At 38.5% G+C, this 24389-nt stretch overlaps 1 protein-coding gene and 1 long non-coding RNA gene across 3 annotated transcripts in view; both read right to left on the bottom strand.

Moving 5' to 3' along the window:
* Positions 1-1784: 1784 nt before the first annotated feature.
* Positions 1785-21505, bottom strand: LOC140503335 (uncharacterized). The gene is made up of 3 exons (XR_011966775.1): positions 19646-21505; positions 15718-15785; positions 1785-2128 (listed from the first exon to the last, which is right to left on the bottom strand). It is a non-coding gene; the product is annotated as an uncharacterized lncRNA (long non-coding RNA).
* A 136-nt stretch (positions 21506-21641) lies between these two features.
* Positions 21642-24389, bottom strand: part of LOC140503334 (sulfotransferase 2A1-like) — a 30118-nt gene continuing 27370 nt past the window's right edge. Inside the window, exon 6 of one of the 2 annotated variants that reach the window (XM_072607220.1) lies at positions 21642-22312. In XM_072607220.1, the coding sequence (XP_072463321.1) occupies positions 22296-22312 (17 nt within the window). In that variant the 3' untranslated portion in view covers positions 21642-22295. The remainder of the gene's footprint in view (positions 22313-24389) is intronic. The other variant, XM_072607217.1, reaches the window with a different exon arrangement.

Here is a 24389-nt window from a genome sequence, read left to right as displayed (position 1 = left end):
TCCAGAGTCGAACAGGGGTTGAGCTTTATTACAGGGTCTAGTTATAAGTGCAGGGGGGTCTTCCTTAGGAGGAAGAGGGGGAGATTTCCTAAGGAGGCTAAGCTTAAGGGATTGGAAGTAGAAGTACAAGCGGGGAGAGAGGGGGAGGGGAGAGAGAAGAGAAGAGAAGCGGAGCCTACTGTCCTCTTGGCTCCTTACATGCTAAGAGAGCTTTCACGCTTCCTCAATCCTACTTAACCTTCAGCAGCATAGTTTGCATCTAAATACCGTGCTGTTAGGTAACTAGGTGTGCTCCAATCCGGGACGACCTCGAGGGCAGGGAGACTCCACCCATCACGTACCTCCTGGGGAGAGGCGGAAATACCCGAGCTAGCCAAGCTAGCTCAGTCTGACCTTCTCGAACCCCCGCTGTTCATGGAGGGCCTCGTAAGACTCTAAGATTTAGAAGTCCCACTTTTACCCGCCTGAGGCCGTCCACACGGAATTGAGCTTCCAATCCCAACATTTTATATTTATGGAATTATAGCCAGAAGCTAAAACATTCTACATCCTTTCTTGCAATTCCTTGGATCTGTGGGAAATACACAGAGAACTTTAACAAAAATTTCTCTATTCTTGGGTTTTACTAGTCAAAGATATGTAAGAGAAGTGTGATGGAGACAGAAAGTAGGGTAGATGTGTAAAGAAGAGGGCAGAGTCTAAGGAGAGTGAACCAACCAACTGAAGGGAATGGTAAAAGAAAAAGGCTGACAAGGGCAAGGAAGATGAAGTGGAGGGGAAGGAAAGATGAAGATGAGGGGAAGGAAAGGGAAGCCTGAGCACTTATTTGCAGAAGTTCCTCATAAGTCAAGATTAGGAAGTTTTCATCCTCTCTCAAGGACAGTCAGCCATAGATGTGATCAAACCAAGATCCAAATGGGACTGAGGAGGCAGAAGAAAAGAGAGGCCCCCTGAGCATGCATTTTCTTTCATTTATACATTCAATAATAGCTCATTAGTCACCAAATATTGACTCAGGGATTACTCAGACACAAAGTTTTGCTTAAGTCTGGCACTGATCAGGTTTTTGTGACAAAACATAAAGATAAGAACATATCTTTAGTGCTGAGAAGGATCTCCAAAGCCATACAGTCTAGCCTTATTTTATAGATTAGGAAACTGAGGAACAGATAGGTAAAATTATTCGTCCAAGATTTCAGAGTCAATAAATGACATAGACATGACCAGAGTAGATATTTTTGTGTCATGTTAAATTTGGGGAAATGGAAAGAAAAATAAGGGAGAGCCTACCCTCATGGATCTGAGTTGGAGATGGGGGCAGCAATGAGTGATGAGATATGTAGCTACAATAAAAAAAAACCATTGAAGACTTCCACAAGAGAGGCATAGAATTAATAATGTGGGAGATCACATTCAGTATGTGATCACTTCTACTTAAGGGAAAGAACATCACTGAAATTTTCCTGGAGAGGTTGACTTTTGATGTCTAGAGCAGGGGTTACAAATTGAAGTTTGCCATGTTTTAGGAATAAGAACCCTGAATTTAAGAGTCATGAGACATGGGACTGATTCCCCAGTTCTGTCATGCTTAAGTGTCTTTGGAAGGGAAAAATATTGAAAAGCTACCAAATATCTCTTTTTAAAGCAGAAGTCTGATTAGGTTAAGTTTTCCACAGTCCATCATCCTACCTAACACCACTCCATTCAACTCCAGTGGCTCCTTATGATTTCCTCTAGGATCAAATATAAAACCTTCTGTTTGACTTCATAAACTAGTCCCTTCCTCTTTTCCCAGGTTATTTATGGCTTACTTCCACACATATATTTAGTGGTCCAATGACAAAGGCCTCCTTGCTGTTCCACAGGCAAGATCTTCCATCTCCTTACTCCATGCCATTTTAGACTCTGTCCACAAGGCTTGAAATTCTCCCCCTTCTCATCCTTGCCTCCTGGATTTGCTGGCTTCCATCAGGTCCCAGCTGAAATACCAGCTTCTACAGAAAGCTTTTCCAGATCCTCCTTAAGGGGACAGTGCCTTCTGTCTGTTGATCATCTCCCATTTAGCTTCTTTATAGCTTACTTGTCTGTAGGTGTTTGCACGTTATCTCCCTCATTTGATTGTAAGAGTCTGGAAAACAAGGATTATTTTCTTTTTGCTTTTCTCAGTATTTTCAGTGCTAAGTACAGTGCCTGGCACATAGTAAGCATTTAATAAATGCTTGCTAAGTTTGGAAGATCTCTTTTGATCTCTAGACCATGGTCTCTTCATATGAAAAATGAATGACTTGGCCTTGAAGATCTTTCCCAATGCTGAGGTTCTGTGGTTCTAAGTCCCTGTCTCTCCCCCACCCCTTCTCTGGACCATACTTTTCTTTTAAGTAAAGTTAAGTGAATTGATGATTCCAACTACAGGAAACTTTTCATCTTTAAGGGCTATTGACTATGATCTTTTAGCCAGAAATGTGGTCCGTGTACATTCTAGATCATTTCCAGTATGAGACCTCCTTAGTCCTAGTGGTTCATTAGTATAAAAATCCCTAGGGGCGATCAATGGAAAGATATACTAGGCTACTTCTGGTTGGGGCATACATAGAAGCATAACATGAATAACATGAGGTAGAGTGTTCTGGGGAAAAAATCCATACAAAGGAGCCTCTCACAACTTAAAGAGGGAGAAATGAACTTCTGGGTCTGCTTACTCATCAAGAAAATGAGGTTAGTCATGTAGTTGCCTCCCCCATTGTGTTGTCTTGATAAAAACCCTCTAGAAACAACAATCTTCTTACTCCAAAGATCTATTGATTGGCTCACCATTTCCTTGAGAGAACACCTGTAACATTGTGGAAAAACTTTCTATATGCTCATATAATTTTTAACACTCTTGAGTAATTATAAAGAGAGACAACCACATCTCTAGGATTCTGCATTACATAAACTATCAGAAATAGAAATCAAGATTATTATAGGCAGCCAAGGCAATTGCACCTTCTCATACCACCTATTTTTTTTAAAAGCCAATTTAACTTTTAACTGCTTACTTAACACCTTCCTTCTAGTCACTACTAGTCTCTTCCAAAAGGAACTCTACTATCTCTGTCTCCACTTCTCATGCCTGCATTCCTACCCTAAGTCCTGGTGCAGGGGACTACCTTTAATTATTTCTCTGGTACAGAATTGTCCCTCTCCTAATGGAGTGGACAATGACCTAATCTTTCCCTTACACTGGTCTTTCCATCTTCTCCACTTATTTTTCACCATAACCCCACCTACAGCATCTTCTCTCCTCCTGGATTCCTGGCTCTACCCATCCTTTTCTTATTTCCCCAAGTTTCTTTCTTCTCTGAAGAAATTGGTGACTTTTCTTATAACATCCTAGGCCCATTCATTGGGTGCTGGGTTTGACATTGTCCCAGAAGTTGAATCTCTCAGTATTCAGTTTGCCTTGAACTTGGCTTTTTTCATTTTACATTTAAAATTTCATTTTTAGGGGCAGAGTCAAGATGGTGAAGTAGAAAGACAAATATAATCTAGTTCTTCCCCCACAGCCCACAAAATACCTTGCTCAATCCATCCCTTTTCTATCAGCACCCTTCTTAAATAATTTCCTTTCTTTCAAACTTTCTAATAAGGCAATTAGATTTCTATACACAACTGAGTGTGTTATTCCCTCTTTGAGCCAAATCTGATGAGGGTAAATTTCAAACACTAGCCCTCATCCCACATTTCAGAGCACCGTTTCTTCCACTAGAGAAGATATTTTGTACCACTACTATGTGAGAAAATTAATCCAGTTTTTACTTCCCTCTTCCCCCTTCTCCCAGGGTATTTCTCTTTCTCAAAGTTTAATTTTATTTTTTAAGGTATCCCGTAATATTCAACTCACACTAATGACATCAGTCTATCTATACTCAGTGTAACTGCCCTAAAATGATAAAATTCTTAGGAATTGCAATATCATCTTCCCAAGTAGGAAGGTATGTATTTTCACCAAAAACCGAGGATAACACCAACACCTTATAATCAATGCAACAGAGTCTTGCATCCAGTTTCATCAAAGGGAATCTTAGAATTTCCTTCTGTCTATCTATTCAACACTTTTAACATCTGTGGGCTAAGAGCTCTGACAGCCACTGCTGATGATTGAGTTTCCCCCAAGATCTGCTCTTAGGTTGCTGAGGATCAGCCCACTGCTCTCTTGCTGTGGTGTTACCTATTCAGGACTGTGGTTTACTCTCAAATTTGTCAGATAGTCTGTTCCTGCTAACCCTTTAAGGTTTCTTAGGCAGGAACATTGTTTCACTCTGTTCTTTTGTTGGTTTGTTTTCAAGGGTTATTTAAAAAAAAAATTTGGACAGAAATCTGGGAAAGCTCAGATCAATCCCTGCCTTTTTTCTATGATCTTAGTTAGCTCAGTCACCAAAAGAAATTATTCTTAAAAGGAGTATGTGGCACTAGAATTTCTACCTCATTCTTTCTCCTCCCACCCACCTCTACTGACAATTTCATCAGACATTAGAACAGTAGCAAGTAATGTATCCCAGTGGGAACTAATAGCATGCAACAGTAGAAAACAATGACTCTGGCTTGGAGTAAATGTTGTCGTCAGAAAGACAGCTGAAGGATCTCTGCCCTCTACATCACAGACTAATTCAGGACTCTCTAAAGGTACTGATCTTTGGAACCAAGCAGAGAACTACCTTTGAAGGGAACTATAAAAGAAGTGTACAAAAGACAATACAGACCGCCAGTGTCAAATTTGTGAGTTCTACTATTTGAAAAATTCTGCTGGGAGAACTGGAAAATAGCATGCCAGAAACTAGGTACAGACGAACATCTCACACTATAGAAATATAAAGTTATAATGGGTACATGATATAAACATAACGAGTGATGCCATAATCAAATTAGGAGAGCAAGTAATAGATTACATATCAGACCTATGGAGAAGGGAAGAATTTATGACCTAACAAGAGACAGAGAAAATTATAAAATGAAAAATGGATAATTTCAATTACATTAAATGAAAAAGGTTTTGTACCAACAAAACCAAAGCAACAGAGATTAGAACGAAAGCAGAAAGTTGGGAAACAATTTTTTTTTAGCAAGCATTTCTGATAAAGGTTTCATGTCCAAAATATAGAGAGAACTGAATCATTAAAAGTCATTTCCCTATTGATAAATGGTCAAATGATATGAACAGGTAGATTTCAACTAAAGATATTAAAACTATCTCTAGTCATATAAAAAAATTGCTCTCATCATCACTGAGTACAGAAGTGCAAATTAAAAAAACCCTGAGGTACCATCACACACCTGTTAGTTTGGCTAATATGACAGAAAAGGAAAATGATAAAATTTGGAGATTAGGAAAAGTGGAAAACTAATGCAATTTTGGTGGAGTTCTGAACTGGACCATTCCAATCATTCTGAAAAAGAATTTAGAACCAGGCCCAGTGGACTTTTAATACAGCATATTCTTTGATCCAGTAGTACCGCTACTAGTTCTGTATACCAAAGAGATGATAAAAAAGGACCCACAAGCACAAAAATATTTATAGCAGCTCTTTTTGTGGTGGCAGAGAAATGCAAAGTGAGGGGATGATCATCAACTGGTGAATGGCTGAACAAGTTGTGGTAATATGAGTGTAATTATTTCTATAAGAAATAATGAGCAGGTGGTTTTCAGAAAAACCTGGAAAGACTTACATAAGCTGATACTGAGGAAAGTAAATAGAACTAGTAAAACAACGTACACACTAACTGCAACATTCTGTGATGAGTAACTATGGGAGACTGAGCTAGATCAAGATTATTGCAAAAGACTTGTGATGGATCATGCAGACCCCATCCAGAGAAGGAAATGTGGCATATGAATGCAGAGCAAAGTATATTATTTTCACATTCTTTAGTTGTTTTCTTTTTCTTAGTTTTTCCCTTTTCTTCTAAATTTTGTCTCATAATATGACTAACGTGGAAATGTGTTTAACATGATTGTACACATGTAACATATTTCAGATTGTTTGCTATCTTGGGGTGGGAAAAGGAAAGGGAAGGAGAAAATTTAAAAATAAAAATCTTGCAAAAAATGAAAGTTGAAAGCTATCTTTACAGGTAATTGGGGAAATATATTTTTAAGTAAAAAAGACTTGTGAGTCATCTTTTCCTATAGACATTCCATACAAATATCCCTCTCTCACTAATCCTGAATGAAAAAAAAACGGACATTCAATGAAGTGAAAGATTTTCAAGTACTTGCATATAAAAAAGGCAGATCTCAATGAGAAATTCTAAATAAAAGAGCCAGAAGAAAAATAAGGAAATCAAAAAAGATCAATTATAAAACACTGATTAAGGTGAAAGTGTTTTCCTGTACAAAATAAACAGGTTATAAATATTAGTAATTATTAGTAATAGTATTTTTAAAACTGTTATCATTTCTAAAGTACTTTGAAAGAAAAGTTGGTGCAAAGTGCATAATGAAGTGATTCTAAAATAAATTGGGTAGGAAAAGTTAAAATTTAAAAAATCTCATAAAAATGGCATCTGAGACATTTAGTATCTATTTAACCCAGTTTGCCTCAGTTTCCTTCTCTGTAAAATGAGGAGGAAAAGAAAATGATAACCCCTCCCATATCTATGCCAAGAAAACCCCAAATTGGAACATAAAAAGTTGGACACAACTGAAAAATGGAATGGCTAACGACCACAGGATTTTTGGAGCAGAGAGCTGATGTTCTGAGGATCTGAATAATGAATGACAATGGACTTCAAATGGAATACAATAGTGTAGAAAAGAAAAATAAATGTATAGAACTTTCTATTTCTCATAATTATGGTGGATCAAAAGAGGGGACAAATAAGTAAGATGGAATCAAGGCAGTGAGTATCAGGAATCAGTCAAGTCTGAGTTATCTTGGTTCCAGAAGAGAGTAAAGAGAATGACTAATAGACTTTACCCCTCAGCACAAGATTCAAAAAGACAGCCAAATCCTGCAGAAATCTCATAGACAAGCCAGGAGAACAAGGCAAAGCTACCCGCATCCCTCAGGGAAGGTAGAGCCCAGGAGTAGCTCCAGAGGTTTCTGGCAAAAGGTCATGTTTGGGTGACCTCAGAGGCCAGTGACTGGAGAGTGACCAAAGTGAGAGTCCAGTTCATGGGCAACCAAGAGACTCAAGACTAGTTCTGAGGCATAAAGCAAAAAGAGGGGTAGAAAGACCCCAAAGAACAAGGCAAAAATTAGACTAAGAACTACATCTAAAAGCAAATACAAAGATGAATTCCAAATGGATACATGAGGTACACCGAAAAGGTAGAATCAAAAGTAAATGAAAGAACAAGGAAGAAATTACCTCCTAGATGTATGGCTAGGGAAAGAAACCAGGACTAAACAAATGACAGACCGGGTCACAAAAATCAAATCAAACAGTTCAAATTATAAAATTAAAAGAGTTTACACAAACAAATCGAATGTAGTTCTATTTAGGAGGCAAAGAGGTTATTTGGAAAATTCTTTGCAGCAAGCTGTTTTTTTCTGTGAAGCTTTTATTTCCCACGATGTCAAAAGTGGAGTGAAGAAAAGAAGCTTTTAGCTAAAATTGGAAAGAAGTTAGGGAAGAGATGGGGTTGCAGAGGTTTCCAAAGATAGATTACATCAGGGGTGACAAATGGAGGGTCTTGTTAAATGATTGTCAAGGAGGCCAGTGTTCTGGATTGAAAAGTGCTAAACCAGAGTAGGGGAAGAGTGATTGGGGTGGAGAAGGATAGAGTGTGGTAAAAAGACTGAAAAGGTAGGAGGAGGCAGGGTTATGAAGGGTTTTGAGGGTTATATAAAGGATTTTATATTTCACTCTGGAGATATTTTTTAAATTATTGAGAATTTTCTTTTTCTCCCTCAACCCTCCCATAGCCCCCACTTAAAAACAAAAGCAAAGAAAACCCTTATGACATATGCATAATCACATTCAACAAATTCCCACACAATTCTTGCCCACAAATGAATAGATCATTTGTCTACCACCTCTGAAAGGAGGTAGGTAGCTAAGTTTACAATTAGAAGTCTTGGATGATGGTTGCTTGCTGTATTCAACAGCTTTCTTACATCTTTCAAAGTTGTTTGAACTTGCAATATTTCAATTCTGTATAAGCTATTCTTCTGACTCTGCTCACTTCACACTTTATCAGATCATGCAAGTCTTCTTAGACTTTTTAGAAACTGTAGAACCTAACACAGTAGCAGGAATATAGTCAGTCCTTACAAATTACTTGTTAAATTGAATACATTGCCTCCTCATTTCATATCAACTTCTACCTTCGAACAGTTCACTTCTGGGAAAATTGATCACTTGCAACCAATAGTCTCCAAGATCTCTTCCAACTCTGACATTTTGCAACATAGATTAACACTGCAGGGCAGCTATTACTGACTTTTCTCCCAAAACACTTCCCCTTGACCTATCCTTGTTTCTTACCTGACTTGAAATAGGTCACAACAATGGAAACATTGTTTATCACCACAAACTCATCCTGAAAAATCTGATGTCTTTCATACTGAAACTAATGGGAAATAAGTTTCCCTTGTGAGAAATGATTCATTTGGACCCCTGTTCTATCTGAATTGGGATTAATAAGTTAGATAATATACAAAAATAGGGATAATTAGAAAAGACTGATTCTTACAGTAGGCCTTTATAATCGACCTCAGACTTGAATGTTATGTTTGCTACTTGTTCACCAAGTTATGAGGCTCACTTCAACAGCCATAAGAATTCTAACATATCTTCATCCTGTTTTGCTCAAAGTTTATATCCAAATCCAGTATGGATGGGCTGCCTTAAGATTCGGGAAAGTCTCCTAACTTATTTTTGTACTTCTAGATCATTCTCTCTTGTCCAACATGAGCAGGTGACCATCTTATGAACTTTTGATGATCACTTTGGACTGGAGATGCCCCATACTTCACTCAACTAGTGGAGTTGTGCCCTAATCCAACCATTCATGAGAGCAATTTGGAATCATTCCCAAAGGACTATAAAACTGTATATCCATTGATCTGCTTTTACCACTACTAGGTCTATATCCTAAATAGGTCACATAAAAAGTAAAAAGGATCTACATGAATAAAAAATTTTATATCAGCTCTTTTTGTGGTGTACAAGAATTGGAAATCGAGGGGATGCCCATCAACTGGGGAATGCCTGAACAAGTTATGGTATATGAATGAAAGGAATACTATTCCATAAAAATTCAATACATATTCCATAAGAAATAATGAGGAGGTGTTTTTCAGAGAAACAAGGAAAGAATTACATGAACTGATGCTGAGTAAGGTGAATAGAACAGAAGAACACTATACCAGGTAATAACTTTGTGTGATGATCAACTATGATAGAATTAGCTAGACCAAGATAATTGCAAAACACTTGTGATAGAAAATGCTAACCACATCTAGAGAAAGAATTGTGAAGTCTGAATACAGACCTAAGTATATTATTTTCAGGGTTCTTTTTTTTTTCTTTCTCATGATTTTTCTCTTTTGCTCTGAATCTTCTTTAACAACATGACTAATGCAGACATGATTGTACATGTTGAAGGTCTTTCAGAATGCTTGCTGTCTTGGAGATGAAGGAGGGAAGGGAAAGAGGGAGAACTCAATTAAGAACTCAAAATCTTACAAAAATGAAATTTGAAAGCTATCTTTACACATAATTGGGGAATCAAACGAAGAATCTTACTTAGGTGACAAGGAAGATCAGAACATACAACCAGAGGAGACAAACAGGTCAAAGGTCCTACGTACAAAACCTCCATGAAAAATATGAATCGATTACAGGTCATGAAAGTGCTATAAAAGGATTTTGAAAAGCAGGTAACAGAAGGAGAAGAAAAATTAGGAAGAGAAATCAGAGTGATGAGAAAATCATGAAAAATGAGACTACAGCTTATTAAAGGAGATCCAAAAAATGCAGAAGAAAATAACACCTTAAAAGGAGACTAACCCAAATGGCTGAAGTGGTCCATAAAACCAAAGAGGAGAAGAATGGCTTAAGAAACAGAACTGGCCAAATGGAAAAGAAGGTCCAGGAGCACACTGAAGAAAAAATCCTTTAAAAATTAAAATAGAGAAAATAAAGGCTAATGACCTTATGACAAGTCAGGAGATTATAAAACAAATTCAAAGGAAGGAAAAAAATAGAACACAATGTGAAATGTTTCATTAGAAATACAACTAACCTGGAAAATAGATCCAGGAGACATAATTTAAAAATTATTGGACTACCTGAAAGCCATGATCAATAAAAGAGCCTAGACACCATCTTTCTTGAAATGATCAAGGAAAATTGCCCTGATATTCTTGACCCAGAGGGGCAAATAGAAATTGAAAGGATCTATTGATAGTCTCCTGAAAGAATTCCCCAAAGCATAACTACTAGGAATATTGTAGTCAAATTCCAGAGTTCCCAGGTCAAGGAGAAAATATTGGAAGCAGTCATAAATAAAAAAAAAATCAAGCATTGTGAAAGCACAATCAGGGTGGTACGAGATTTAACACCTTCTCTATGAAGAGATTAGAGGACTTGGACTCCATTCATCACCTGACTTTGCTGAGAGAAATCCTCCTCCCTGACCACCGTGGCGCACTATGTATTGTCTTTACTCCTTAATACATAAGCTACTTCAGGGCAGAAACTGAGTCACTTCTTTTTTTATTCCTAGGGGTTTGCATAGTGTTTGGTGGACAGGAAACATGTAAATGTTTTTTTTTTCATTAGCTTTGTTGCTTTCCTGGGTCTAGGAAAAGCATTTTCCATCTTTAATCCCAATTAATCCACTTGCCTGATGATGGCTTAGTCAAAGGTGACCTGCTATTGTACAGTGTTTCACCTCACACCACATGTGATATCACCTTCTCCATAACTCTCCTCCTTCTGTGGCCCCCCTCACTCACTCACTTAATTGATAAATAAAAAACTGTTAAGTCCATTTATGGGCCAGACATGGTGATAAGCAATGGGGAGGCAAAAGAGAAAAAAAGAGTCTTTTTCCTCAATAACCTGACAATCTACTGAGGAAAACAACATGTACAGAAATAAAAAAAAATTCAAGGTATATATCAGATAAATAGGAGATATTTCACAGAGGAAAGGCAATTAAGCTAGATTGGTGAAAGTTTTTCATAGCAAGTAAGATTTGAATAGAGACTGAAAGGAAGTCAGAGCTGAGTAAATGTCTGCAGCCAAGATGCAATGGCTTATTTAGTGTCACTGGATTGAAGAGGATGTTTTGGAGAGTAATGTGAAGGAAGACTGGAAAGGTAAATGGGAACAAGGTTTTCAAGAGCTTTAAATGACAAACAGAACATTATATTTCTTGATTCAAGGATATAGGGAAACCACTGTGGTTTCCTGGGATTGGGTGGGGGACTCAACTTATATGAAATGATTTGACTTCCACTTTAGGGTAGTCAATTTAGTGGTTAAATTGAGGATAAATTGACGTGGTGAGAGACTTGAGGAAAGCAGACTCAACAAAAAGCTATTGCAATAATATAACCGCAAGGTGATGAGGGAATATACCAGAATGTTTGCTGTATCAAAGGAGAGAAGGGGATGTATAGAAAAGATGTTACAAAGGTGAAAACTTCAGGCCATATGAAAATGTCATATGAGTGGGGTGAGAGGCAGTGAAGAATGTAAGCTGATGGTTAAGTTGGATGTCTGAGACATTTGGCCAATGGTGTTGTCCTCTACAGTAATATTGTAGAGGGAAAGAGAATTAGTTCTCTTTTGGATATATTTTTAAGATGCCTACTGTACTTCTTGTATAAGATATCTAACAGGCAGTTGGAGATGCAAAATTGGAGTGCTTGCAGCAGCACAATAGATAAATTTGAGAATCACCAGCATAATTGGTGGTAGAATTGTGAAGCAATCCTTTCACTCTGAAGAGAAATGTGGAACTATGCCAAAAGGGCTATAAAACTTTGTATAATCTTTGATGCAGCAATATCACTTCTGGATCCATATCCCAAAGAGATTATAAAAAAAGGAGAAAGGACCCACATTTACAGAAATATTTATAGTAGCTCTTTTTATGGGGCCAAAGAATTGGAAATTGAGGGGATGACCATCAATTGGAGGATGTCTAAATAAGTTGTGGCATACAAATATAATGGAATACTATTGTGCTGTAAGAAGTGATGAGCAGGCAGATTTCAGAAAAACCTGGAAAGACTTATATGAACTGGAGCAACATGAGATGAACAGAACCAGAACATTTTACAAAGTAACTGCAATATTGTGTCATGATTGACTATGCATAACTTAGCTTTTCTCTGCAATATAATGATATGACAATTACAAAGGCCTCTCAAATGAACATGCAATCCACATCCAGAGAAAGAACTGATGGAATCTAAATGAAGACTGAAGCATTTTACTGACATTTTCCTCATTTTTTGTATCTGGTTTTTCACTCTTAGTCTTTTTCTTCATTCACAGTATCACTAAAATGGAAATAGATATAATCTATATCCAATTGTTCACTGTTTTATGGAAGAGGCAGAGGAGGAAGGGGAGGAGAAAAATTTAGAATTCATTTTTTAAAAGGAAGATTAAAATTATCTTTATGTGTAATTTGAAAATATGATTAAAAGTAAAAATAAATTTTAAAAATAATTCTATTTAAAACAAAGTTAATTTAACTAAAATGGGAATCATCAGAATAGAGACAATTAATTAAATATTTGAGAACTGATGAGATCATCAAGTCCAACAGTATAGAAGGAGAAGAGCAGAGAACTCAGGACAAAAGGCTGAGGTACACCAATTGTTAGATGGTGTGATCTGAAAGAAGATCCTGAAAAGAAGACTGAGAAAGAGGGACCTGATAGGAAGGGGAAGAACCAGGAGAAACTGCTTTCCTGAGATGCAAGAGAAAAGAGAGGATCAAGGAGAAAGAGTGATCCACAGTGTCAAGGCTGTAGTGAGGCTGAACAGAATGAGGACTGAGAAAAGACCATTGAATTTAACAATTGAGAGATCATGAGTCAATTTAGAGAGAGGTTGGGTGCAACACGATTGGATGGCAAACTGTAAGGGTTAAGAAGAGTTTAAGAGTAATGAACTTATATATACATATGTGTGTGTGTGTGTGTATGAGTCTTATATATGATCTCATCAACGACTTTGGCTACAGAGGGAAGAAGTGACATAGGATGACAGCAAGGATTAAAATACTGAGTGAAGCTTTTTCAGTAGACCTTGGACACAGGTATGTTTGCAGACAGTAATGAATGAAACAAAGAAGATGAAATTGAAAATGAAACAAAGGGGACAATTGCATCATGGAGAAGTGATAGAATGAGATTCCTTCAAGAAGAAGACAAGTTATCCTTGTTAAGGAGTCTCACACTTTATCACGTGAGACAAGGGTGATAGAGGAGATAGTAAGAGAAGCCAGTTGAATAACAGGAGGAAAGGAAGGGGCTGGAAGAGAGTTCACAGCAAATGGCTTCAATTATTTTTTTTATTCAGAATGAGGCAGAATTATTAGCTGAGAGATTGAGGGAAGGGAAAGCCATCAGAGATAGAGGAAAAATGAAAAAATTTGAAAGACTCTCTGGAGAGGGGTATAATGAGTTGGTAAGGGAGGTATAAGTGGTTTCATCACAGCAAAGTCCACTTTTATTATGTCACATTGAATTGGAGGGATCATTCAGAACAGATGTGTGATTTTTGCCTTCTTTCAACAGTATCACTGCCCAGTTCAATTCTCCATTCCTCAGAAGAAGAGCAGAGCTCAGAGTCTGCCTCAAGGCAAAATCAGACCAGAAATCAATCCAAAATGGGATTATGAGAAATGTCATTAAGGAGAAAGAGACCTGTCTTTGGAATCAGAATCAACCCAAAGCAAACACTTCCCTGGGCATTCTTTATCATCTTCTCTCGGCCACTCAGTATATATCATAGGCATTATATAAGGGCACTCATATTCCTGTCTCATCTCTTCCTATTATCCTCAGAGTTTCCAAGAGGTAAAGATAGAACATATTCCATAATATTCATTGTACTGAGTGTAGTAAGTCCTGGCTATTTAAATGTAATGAAATTTCTGAGCACAAGAAGAAATGCCAATATTTGCTTAATTATGTAAATATTTGGTTTTCAAAGGTCATGGACACCTAGTAAAACTTAACATCTGCCTGCTGTTCTAGGAAGAGCACAGGATTTCTATTAGAGGATGTGGGTCCGAGCCCTAGGTCTGCTTTTGAAACCACCCTATATTAATCATTTCCCCTCTCTCTGCCTTCTGTTTCCTCATTTCTCCACCTCAAAACTACAGACATTATATTCCATCATCTGTAAGGTCTCTTGCAGTGATTATTTCTAATCACTGAATTCCTGAATGGGATAACCTTACGGTTTTCATTGCATGTTCAGAGTTGGCAGTCCATAGAAAGGAAGCATTAGCAAAGCATAAAGAGAGAGATGGAGACAAGAAGAGGTGGAATCCATCAAAGATGCCAAAAGGGCAGGATAATGAGAGGCTGATCTTTTCCTGATTGGAATAAAAGTTAAAAAATTAAAGTTTCAGGAATGTCAAAAGCAAAAATTTGGAGCCCACATGATGTTAGAAAAATACGACTGCTAATGTCCAGGAAAGAGTTCATGTATCAAACAACAGTCCCAGTGAGAAAATATCTGGTAGCTTCTATAAAAATAAGAGGAGATCATGGGATACGATATTTCAAAAGACAAAGATATAGACTTTCAATCAGGAATAATCTCCTCTGCCAAAAAACTGGGGTGGGGGGAGGGTAGAAGGCTGCTCCCCAGGGGCCTGAGGCAGAAAAGTCTTTTGGGGAATCAGGAGTGGAACTCAGAAAGAAATGAGGAAATGAACATGACTGCCTTAGGCACATCCTTGAAAGGAAAGTACCAGGAAGAAAGGACCAATCAGAGGAAGGGGCTGCAAGGTCAAAGTTATTTTTCAGGCTGAGAAAGCTGATGGAACATGATGAAAAAAGATCAGAGAATCCGAAGTGCGGTCAATATCTCTTTGTAAAAGCTAATTGATTTTGATTAAATGGGACTGGGGCACCAAAGACTTGTGGCTAATGATGGCGGGGGGACCCCAGAGTGGAGCTTACAAGCAGATAATGATAAAGGATAACGTGGATCCCTAGACGGTACACCTAGAATGCTGAAGAAGAATATCAGCTGATCTCAATCAAGAAAAGTAAGGCCAGGCAATCCCACCATATGTGTCGTATATACCTAGTCATTTTCAAGTTCGTCTTCTCACTCTTTTAGGGTGGACACTGGCTTAGCTCCTTTTTGCAGCCCAGACCTAGCAATCACCTGGTAGTATCTAATAAATGCTTTACAAAAAACGAATAATCTTCTTGTTCAAGCTGAGTAGAATCTGAGAAGAAAAAAGTGATCTTTAATGAAATAAAGATCTTTCATGCATTTCTAATAGAAAGTCCAGAGCTAGGTAGAACCATTGGAAGAAAACTACAATAGACCAGAGAAATACAGAAATTTATTTGAACATTTGAAAGTAGGTGTGTGAAGATATAGGGAGAAATGCCCCTACAGAATCTTAAATTTTTAAAGGGTATTGAGAGTTAAGATAAGCATGAGCAGCTATGTGGACAGTGGATGAAAAACTGGACTGGAGTCAGGAAGACTTATTTTCCTGAGTTCAAATCTTACCTCAAACACTTAGTAGCTCTGTGGCCCTGGGAAAATTCACTTCACCTTGTTTCCCTAAGTTTCTTCATCTGTAAAAGGAAGAAAAAGAAATGGCAAACATCTGTACCAAGAAAATCACAAATAGCATCATAAAAGGTTGGACACCATCTGGCCTAACGCCATGGGCTGCCGGGTCCTCTTACCTATCTCAGGTCTTCGGTGGCCAGCTGGATAAACATATGAGAGAAGAGACCTCCAGAGTCAAACAAAGGTGTAGGCTTTATTCTGGATACAAACTACATATCAGCATGCAGGGCGAGTTCTCCCCTTGGGAGCTCCCTTTCCTTCCCGAGGAGTAAGGAAAAAATAACAACCCCCTCTCAGGCTTTCCTATTCCCATTTAAGCTCTCCCAGCTGCATAGTTCACTCTTGGACCATGCATGCTCTCAGCCCCTCAGTCAATTAACAAAAGGTGTGCTCAGACCACAGACCAATCTCAAGGGTGGGATGCTCTCCCCAGCAAGTTTCCACTGAGAAGAGGTGGAAAACAAGATAACTCATGTCTCATTCCCTCAATTCCCAGCTGTTCTCTGGGGGGCCTTGTGAGAGGTCGGTGGTTTCAAGAAGCCCTCACCTTTACCTGACCCGAGACTGTTCTCCTGAAAACTGAGCTTGTACCTTAACAGGACACAACTGAAAAAATTGAAAGGATCACTACAAAGATAATGAAGATAATCAGAGGACTTTTGGGAGTAGATACTTGTCGCTGTGAGGATCTGAATAAGGGAACAAGAATGGATGGCAAATGGCATAAAATAGTGCAGAAAAAAAAAGGAAACATGTAGAGCTTTCCAAAATCCAAGATGAGAAAATACACCACCTAGGATAAATCGTCTTCAAGATCTCTCCCTATTCTGACATTTCGCAACATAGATTAACACTGCAAGACAGCCATTATGGGTTTTTCTCCCAAATTGCTTCTCCTTAATGTATTCTCATTTCTTGCCTGACTTGGAGTAGGTCATTACAATGAAATCATTATTCTTCACCACAAACTCATCCAGACAAGATTTGAGGTGCTTTATACTGAATCTAATGGGAAATAATATTGCCTTCTGAGAAATGATTCATTTGAACCCCCATTCTATTCAAAGTAATATTAATCATTTGGATATTTTACAGATATATAACATATGTAGGGAGAATTATATAAGATAGATTCTTAGAGAAGGCTTTTATAATGGGCCTCAAATTTGAATATTATGTTCACTACTTGTATACCAAGTTATGAGGCTCACTTCCACAACCAACAGAATGCTGAGAAAGATATCTCCATCCAGTTTTGCTGAAATTCCATGTACAAAGCTAGCATGTGTGGATTGTCTTGATTCTTTCAAAAATCTCCCAACTTATTTTTGTACCTCTAGATCATCCTTTCTTTTCCAACATGAGCAGGAGACCATCTTATTACCATCTTATGATCACTTAGTCAGTGGAGATGCCCTATGCTTCACCCAACCTATGACCCATCCTGTGTATATGTGATTTTTGACCCACAAGAGTAAGGTCTATCACCCAATGAGATTCTGTACTTTACCATGATTCTTTTGCAAATCTGAGTATCAAAATAGTGGAAAAAGAGGGCATCAGAGATCATGAGGAAGATCTGAGGACCACTTCATTAGAGGGCACAATGAATCTTTAAATAAAGAGCTGTTCATTCAGAGCTATGCCTCTGTGGTTTTTCTTGCAGATTGGGCAATTGTAATCCCAAGACCCTTAAACTTTACGTATTCTCATGACATGTCTTGGCAGGGTGACGTTTGATATTTGAGAAATTTCTTCTTCATATTCTCACCTGAATCCTACCTGCTGAGACTTCTGTACTCAGTTTCTCATTAAGGGTGGCCCAGTCTCTGACAACCTGTGGAAACACACTGTCTTCATCCAACCAGTATTGGATCCACAAGGCAGAAAACATAATGTCTTATTTTCAGTGTGTCTTAGCAAGGTGACTCAAAACTGAGTTTGTCAGAGCAGCAAAAGACCATGAACTTTGAGTACCCAGGAAATTTTTGCAAGAGAATGATGGATAAGGTTAGGTGAATAGTACACAAACTTCTTCTTTGAATAACTTCTTGATTTGCTATACAGATAAATTCATCCTTCAAAATGTAGAGGAAACAATGAGAGGACTCTCTCTCCTGAGTTCAAGTCACATTAAGAGGAACTAATTACTGGAAAAGTAATAATGAAAGCAAAGGGGAGAAATCAACACTGCTACCTGAAGTTTGTGAGGGAGGAGGGGTAATGTGCACTTGGTGTGCATCCAGTTAAAATTTGGGGTCAGTAGGTTTTGAGAGGTTCAAATAAAGATGGAGAGGATTCAATGGATTATAATGACAATCAACTAAGGAGACATGGGATATGCTGAAGAACGATGTAGTGATAAAAAGTATCCAGTCTACAATAAGTGAAACTGATCCAGAGTTCTGAGCCACTGGCACTTTATTAAATGGTACATAGTCTTTTCTAATGAAGAGGACTTATGATCTTCCTCAAGACCTGAGGTGTGCCTCAACTTCCAGGGCCCTATTTTTATAGGACTCCAAGCAGGCCTTAGGGGACTGAATCACTGGTGGCTGCTGTGGAGTCCTAACTTCTCAACCCTCAAAGGCTAAAGACAGCTTTAAAGGTCAGCCCCACCAAATTTTACATACTTTCTTCACTTCACTAAAGCTCTCAGATCCTGTTACACTTGGACCATTTCTGAGTGTGTACACATTCAAGATTGAGTTAACATGGCAGTGATTCAGTCCCCTAAGGCCTGCTTGGAGTCTGTCTATGCTGGCATGGCCCATGCCAAACTGTGCTCCACTCCCAGCTTGGTGGGATAGATTGTTACTGTTGATCTCTCAGATTGTCTTGAGCTGGAAACTTGCTTCAGTCTATCATTTTGCGACTTCTGCTGCCCTTGAATTTGTTTATAGTATGAAGTATGAAAAGAAAGTGGACTGAAGAACTTTGTGGAAATGGATAATTGAAAACCAGATGCCTTTGGCTCTTGGCCTGTTCCCCTCACTTTCCCCCATTTCAACCAGCATAGATCCATTCTCCAGAAAAGTTCCTTAAGCCATGTGCTTTCCATTCATCTTTGAGAATGTGATATATGAGCATTGCACAGCAGTGAATAGTGGCTATGCTTGGTGCTCAGTGGAATCCATCTTAAATGAGAAGTGGTCCTGCAGTATTAGTACAGGTGAGTCACTGTGCCATCATCCAAAGATCCTCTGCCACCCCTCCACAATTCCCCTTACTATGTATTTCCAGAACAGAGCTATCATTTATCTGGGACTGGGAGAATTCTGTAATTATATATTTTCTACTTGGGTTTTAATAAAACAATTGCAAAGTAGCTTTGGGGAATGCGTGCCCCAAGCGAACAATCTGTGCCCTAAGAGAACAATGTAGGGATCTTAGTGGACAGAAAGCCCAATACTTGGTTGTAATGTGAGATGCTGATGTCCCAGAGAAGGTCAATTCCATACTCAGCTGCAAGAAAAAAGTGTTGATTAGAAAAAAGGTGGGTGACAGTCCCTCTGTCCTTTATCTGCTCAGGCTATGTTGTTGGTATTAAGTGCAATTACAGCACAGCCCTCATCCAACACTCAAACTTTAAGAAGCTCTGTGACAATCTGGAGAAGGTCTTGAGTCTGTCTCATATGAAGAACTGAGAACATTTAGCCCAAAGAAGAGATTTTGGGACGGGGGGATTTTTGTCTTCAAGTATTTGAAGGGCTGTTGGGTGGAAGAGCAATTATACTTGTTCTTCTTGGTCCTGGAGAGCACAATGATGGACACTGGGGAAGAAGGGCTTGAGTGGAGAAGCAAAGAAGCATATCATAAAAATTAGAAACTAAATCAACCACAGAGGAAATCAGGTACTCACATCTCTAGAGGTCTTGGAGCAAAGGCTACCTGACCACTTTGAGAGGGGAGATGTACAAAGGTGCATGCTCCAGTAGGTGGCCTCATTATTCTCTGAATCAAGGAGCCTTTGGTCCACAGAGCTCATCTGAGGCTGTTCTCACTCCATGCCAACTCTCAGGGCCTTCACAGAGCCCCTAATATGCAATTTTCCATTCCTCGTTGAGACGAAACTGCATTGTGACTGCACAATGGATGGGTATATGCTGGGCAAGACCTAGTGTGCCCTGACACACAGCTACAACATGAAAGAGCTGTGGAAACCCTGCTCACCCAATGATGAGGGAGGAAAGGGACAGGAGACTTCTGATCTAAAGAGTAAATGAGAGAGTGAGGGGAGAGAGAGAAAGAAAGAGGGAGAGAGAGAGAAGAAAATGGAGTGAGGGAAAAAATAGACAGGGAAAAGGAGGAAGGGAGTGGGGCAGAGAGGAAAAGGGAGAGGGATCAGGATAAAAAGAAGAAAGGACATTTATTAAGCACTAACTGGGTTCCAAGTTCCATGCTGAGAGCTAGAGCTAGAGGTAAAAAAGGGAGGCTGTCCCCTCTCACAAGGAATTCATGATCTAAGAAGAGGCATTCCTCATTGGCAGGAAGATCTATTGGAGTAGTTGGCATTTGAATTGGGCTTTCACAATGAGCAGACCAAAGAGAATATTCTAGGCACCTTATGGCATCTCTCACTTAAACCACTCCCATGCACAGACATAAGTTTTTAGTCTAAGGGAGGAGAGGCTAAGGGGCACCAAGCAGCAGTGTGTCTGAGTAGAAGGACCTGTGGGACTAGGAGCCAGGAGAACTGGACTTGGTTTCATCTCTGCCACAAACCAGCCCACTGAAATTGTCTTCCCCTCTAAGATTCAGCTATTTTCTCAAAGTCATCATGATTAGATGTAGAAAGTACTGGACTTGGAGGCAGGAAGAATCAAGTTCAAATCCTGCCTCAGAAACTTACTAGTTTATTTCCTTCCAAGTAAGTCATTTAATCTCCTCATCCTTCAGTTTCTGCATTTGTCAAATGAAGGAGTTAGATACAATCACCTTCAAAGTCTCTTTCAGCCCTGAATCCATGATCCTTGAAAATGAGATGGATACTTTGATTACACTATCTGATCTAACTCAGAGGTTGTTTAGCTCTGTCTTTCACCCTCGGTTTCCTCACTTGTAAAATGGAGTTAAATAAAAAGATCTCAATGTTCCTTTCCATTTTCATCTCCCAGTAGTATGATCTATGATTCTGTCATCCCAAAGATGCTTAGAGAGGAGTAGAGCACCAGCCTCTGGGATGGAAGTCATAAATTGGGCCCAGACTTGGCTGGAGAGACATAGGTACACCCAGAGTAAGCTTATGACTCCCAATCTCTTCTCCCTTTTTGTCTGTGAAGAGGAGAACCTTCTGCCACAACCTGCTTTCCTGGAAGATGTTGGCCCCTCCTCTTATAATGATGTATTCATGGAGCTCCCCCCAGCCACCCACTGTTGGTCTCCTTTAAGTAACACAGACTCCCAGTTCCCCTAGCATTAGGGGAAATACTGTCTCATGCATTCTGTGAATACTCCACTAAGTAGAGGAACCCTGCACTCTGGTGTCTTCCCTCTGACTCTTTTCTTGCTGGGTGATGCTATGGCTTTCCTTCTGCTCTCCTTTCCTCTTATCCTGTCCTGCTTACCCTCAGAGATTGCTTAATTGTACCTATATGGTTGGCAAATTTAGGTTGAGAAGGCATGTTAGAGACAATCACATCTCTGTACTGGGTTGTATGGCAGGGGAAACTAAGGCTCAAGAGAAAAATAACATCATTGGTTGAATGTTAGATATATCTATATGCCTAACATTATTCCTTACCCTAAGAAAATCACACTCCTAATCCCATTCCCATCCCCAACCCCATCTCCCTCCCCCTTGGTATTATGTTTGCTTAGAAGTCCATTTTGGAGATCTACAAGTAGTAGAAGTGAAGAGAAACTTATGTCTGGGGAAAGAACCTCTAGGTATCTGGTATCTCATGAGTACCAGGATGCTCTGATAGTGCAAATTTGAGTCCCTAAAGAAAATAAGACATTGGGGTCACAAATTCTCTGTCTCAGACAGTGTGTATTGCCTTTGTCTCAAGGTGTAGAAAGGAGCAGAGTGAGTGGACCATCTGCTTGCCTCTTGAGTATTCACAGGCAGGACAAAGACCACCTTAGTGTTCATCGAATCTATCTCCAGTATGGGACCAAGTCTTTGGGAGCTCTGGGTTTGTGTCTTGGCTCAGCACTAAAGCTAGTTGGTAATTTCAAGCCCTATTTTTTTAAACAAGCTGTGTGAAATGGAGATTCACAGTTTCATAATCAATCCTCTATGTTCCATAGTATGTTTGGTGATGAACGTTTTTATTGTTCTTAACTTCAAAATTAAAAAGAAATCAAAGAAACTAAACTTTTATCAAGTAAAGTTTTTTGTTTTTGTTTTTGTTTTTTACAAAGTGAATATGTAACTAAACTGCCATATTTGTTGTGGTCCTTTATTGAACATCCTTCTCCTTTCATTTTCAAATGTCTAATTAATGCTCTTTTCTTTCTTTTCCTCTATTTTCTGTACATCCTCTTCATCACTCACTGAGTTCTTCATCTCAGTAGACTCTCCAGACTATTGGTAGAGTTAACCAAAAAAAAAGAACCAACAACATGTGAACTGTGACTGTCAATGTATGTCTCCTGCAGCTGTAGCCAATCTTCTCTCTGCCAAGAGGTTGGCAGCATTCGCCTCACCCCACTAGTCACTACATCCATGAGAGCTGGGAAGGGTTTCGAGTTTTTCCCTTCTCACAAAATTATTTTGATCATTATATAAATTATTCTCCTGGTTTCACTCACTTCACTCTGTATGAATTCTTATGTTTCTAGTGTCCTCTTTTTTCATTGTTTTGGGTATAGAGAAGGCCATCTTACAAACAATGAGACAAGCATTGACATACTTTGGAGAAAAGAAACAATAAAATGGAATTGATTTGTTAACTTGTTTCACCATGGATATGAAAGTACAAAAAAAAAAGTTGATTACTGAACTCAACCACACCCTATACCACACATAAACCACCTTGTATTTCCATTACATGTTGTCCAGACATCTGTCTCACTCCTTAATTTTATTTTATTTTTTGGATATCAATTGATCATAGCCACATCACACCTATGCTTTTTCTGTGAATATTCCTTCTAACTCTCCTAATAATGATAAAACTTTTCCCTCCTATGTAGGAATGTAAGCAGGTTAACCTTATTGAACACTTTTTGCTTTCTGTTTCCCATTTCCTTTTTATGCTTTTCTTGAGTCCTGCATTTGGAAATCCTATTTTCTATTCAGTTGTGGTCTTTTTATCAGGAATGCATGAAAGTTCTCTATTTAATTAAATATCCACCATTTCCCTGAAAGGATTATATTTAGTTTTGCAGGAAAGTTAATTCTTGGTTGTAATACTAGCTTTTTTCTCTCCAGAGTGACATTTCAAACCCTCTGATTATTTAATATAGAAGTTGCTAAACTTTGTCTTATTTTGACTGTGACTATTACCTTCGAATTGTTTTTTCTGGTTGTTTACGATATTTTCCCTTTGAACTGGGAGCTCTGGAAATTGGTTATAATCTTTCTAGGAGGTTTCATTGTGAGATCTCTTTCAGGAGGTGATCAGTAGTTTTTTTTTCTTCAATTTTTACTTTATCCTTTGTTTCTAAAATATTGTGGCAGTTTTCCTTGATAATTTCATGCAATTGGATGTCTATTCTTTTTATTTGTTTAATCAAATCTTTCAGATAGCCCAATACTTCCTAAATCATCTCTGCACTGTTTTCTACATCAGTTGTCTTTACAGTGACCTATTTCACATTTTCTTCAAATTTTCATTCTTTGGATTTTCTTTTATTCCTTCTAAAAATCTCATGGTATCATTAGCTTTCATTTACCCAATTCTAATTATTAAGGGATTACTTTCTTAAGCGAATTTTTGTACCTCCTAAACCAATTATTTAAAAGGGAAGTTGATGACTTATGAGGGAAATAAACACTTCTAACAAAATCTGAAAGGGAACAAAAAGTCTGATAAGTTAGATGTCCCTGAAATGTGAAAGAAGGTACTTCACATGAGTAGAAAACAGTGGGAGAATTATGGTGTTCTCCTCACTCACTTCACTCTTTCATCTTTATTGATAGATCTTATACTTCAAAGTGTTTCCATTTTTCTCTAGGCTGCCTCATATATTCTCATTCTACTTCTTCCTTATTCTTTTTCTTTGACTATTTCCTACTCTTTCCATTCACTTGATTCTGCCACAACCATCACTTTCATTGCTGTACTTCTTGCCATTGCCCTGCAGTTACTAGTTCTCAATAAGCCCACTCTCCCTCTATTCATCCTCCTTTGTGTCCATTATGCTCTATCCCCTAACTCCCAAATCTCTACTAGTTCTGTTCACTCTAACTCTCTCCTCACTCTGTCCACCTCTCACTTGCCTCACTCTTTCTCAACTCCTCCATTCCCTCAGCCTCTCTACTCCCATATGATATTTCTATTTCTAACTTCTTGTTATCTCCTCCATGTTCATTCCCATCGCAGTCTCCTGATCTCTTTTAAGTATTTAATCTCTTCATTCCTCTTTCCACACAGCCTATACTATCCTTAGCTTGTCCAATCCCCTCCCTATTCTTACTCACTTTCCTTCACAAACAT

Source organism: Notamacropus eugenii, chromosome 5 (genome assembly GCF_028372415.1).
Source record: "Notamacropus eugenii isolate mMacEug1 chromosome 5, mMacEug1.pri_v2, whole genome shotgun sequence".
NCBI classification, from domain to species: domain Eukaryota; kingdom Metazoa; phylum Chordata; class Mammalia; order Diprotodontia; family Macropodidae; genus Notamacropus; species Notamacropus eugenii.
This window is presented reverse-complemented; position numbering and strand designations above follow the sequence as displayed.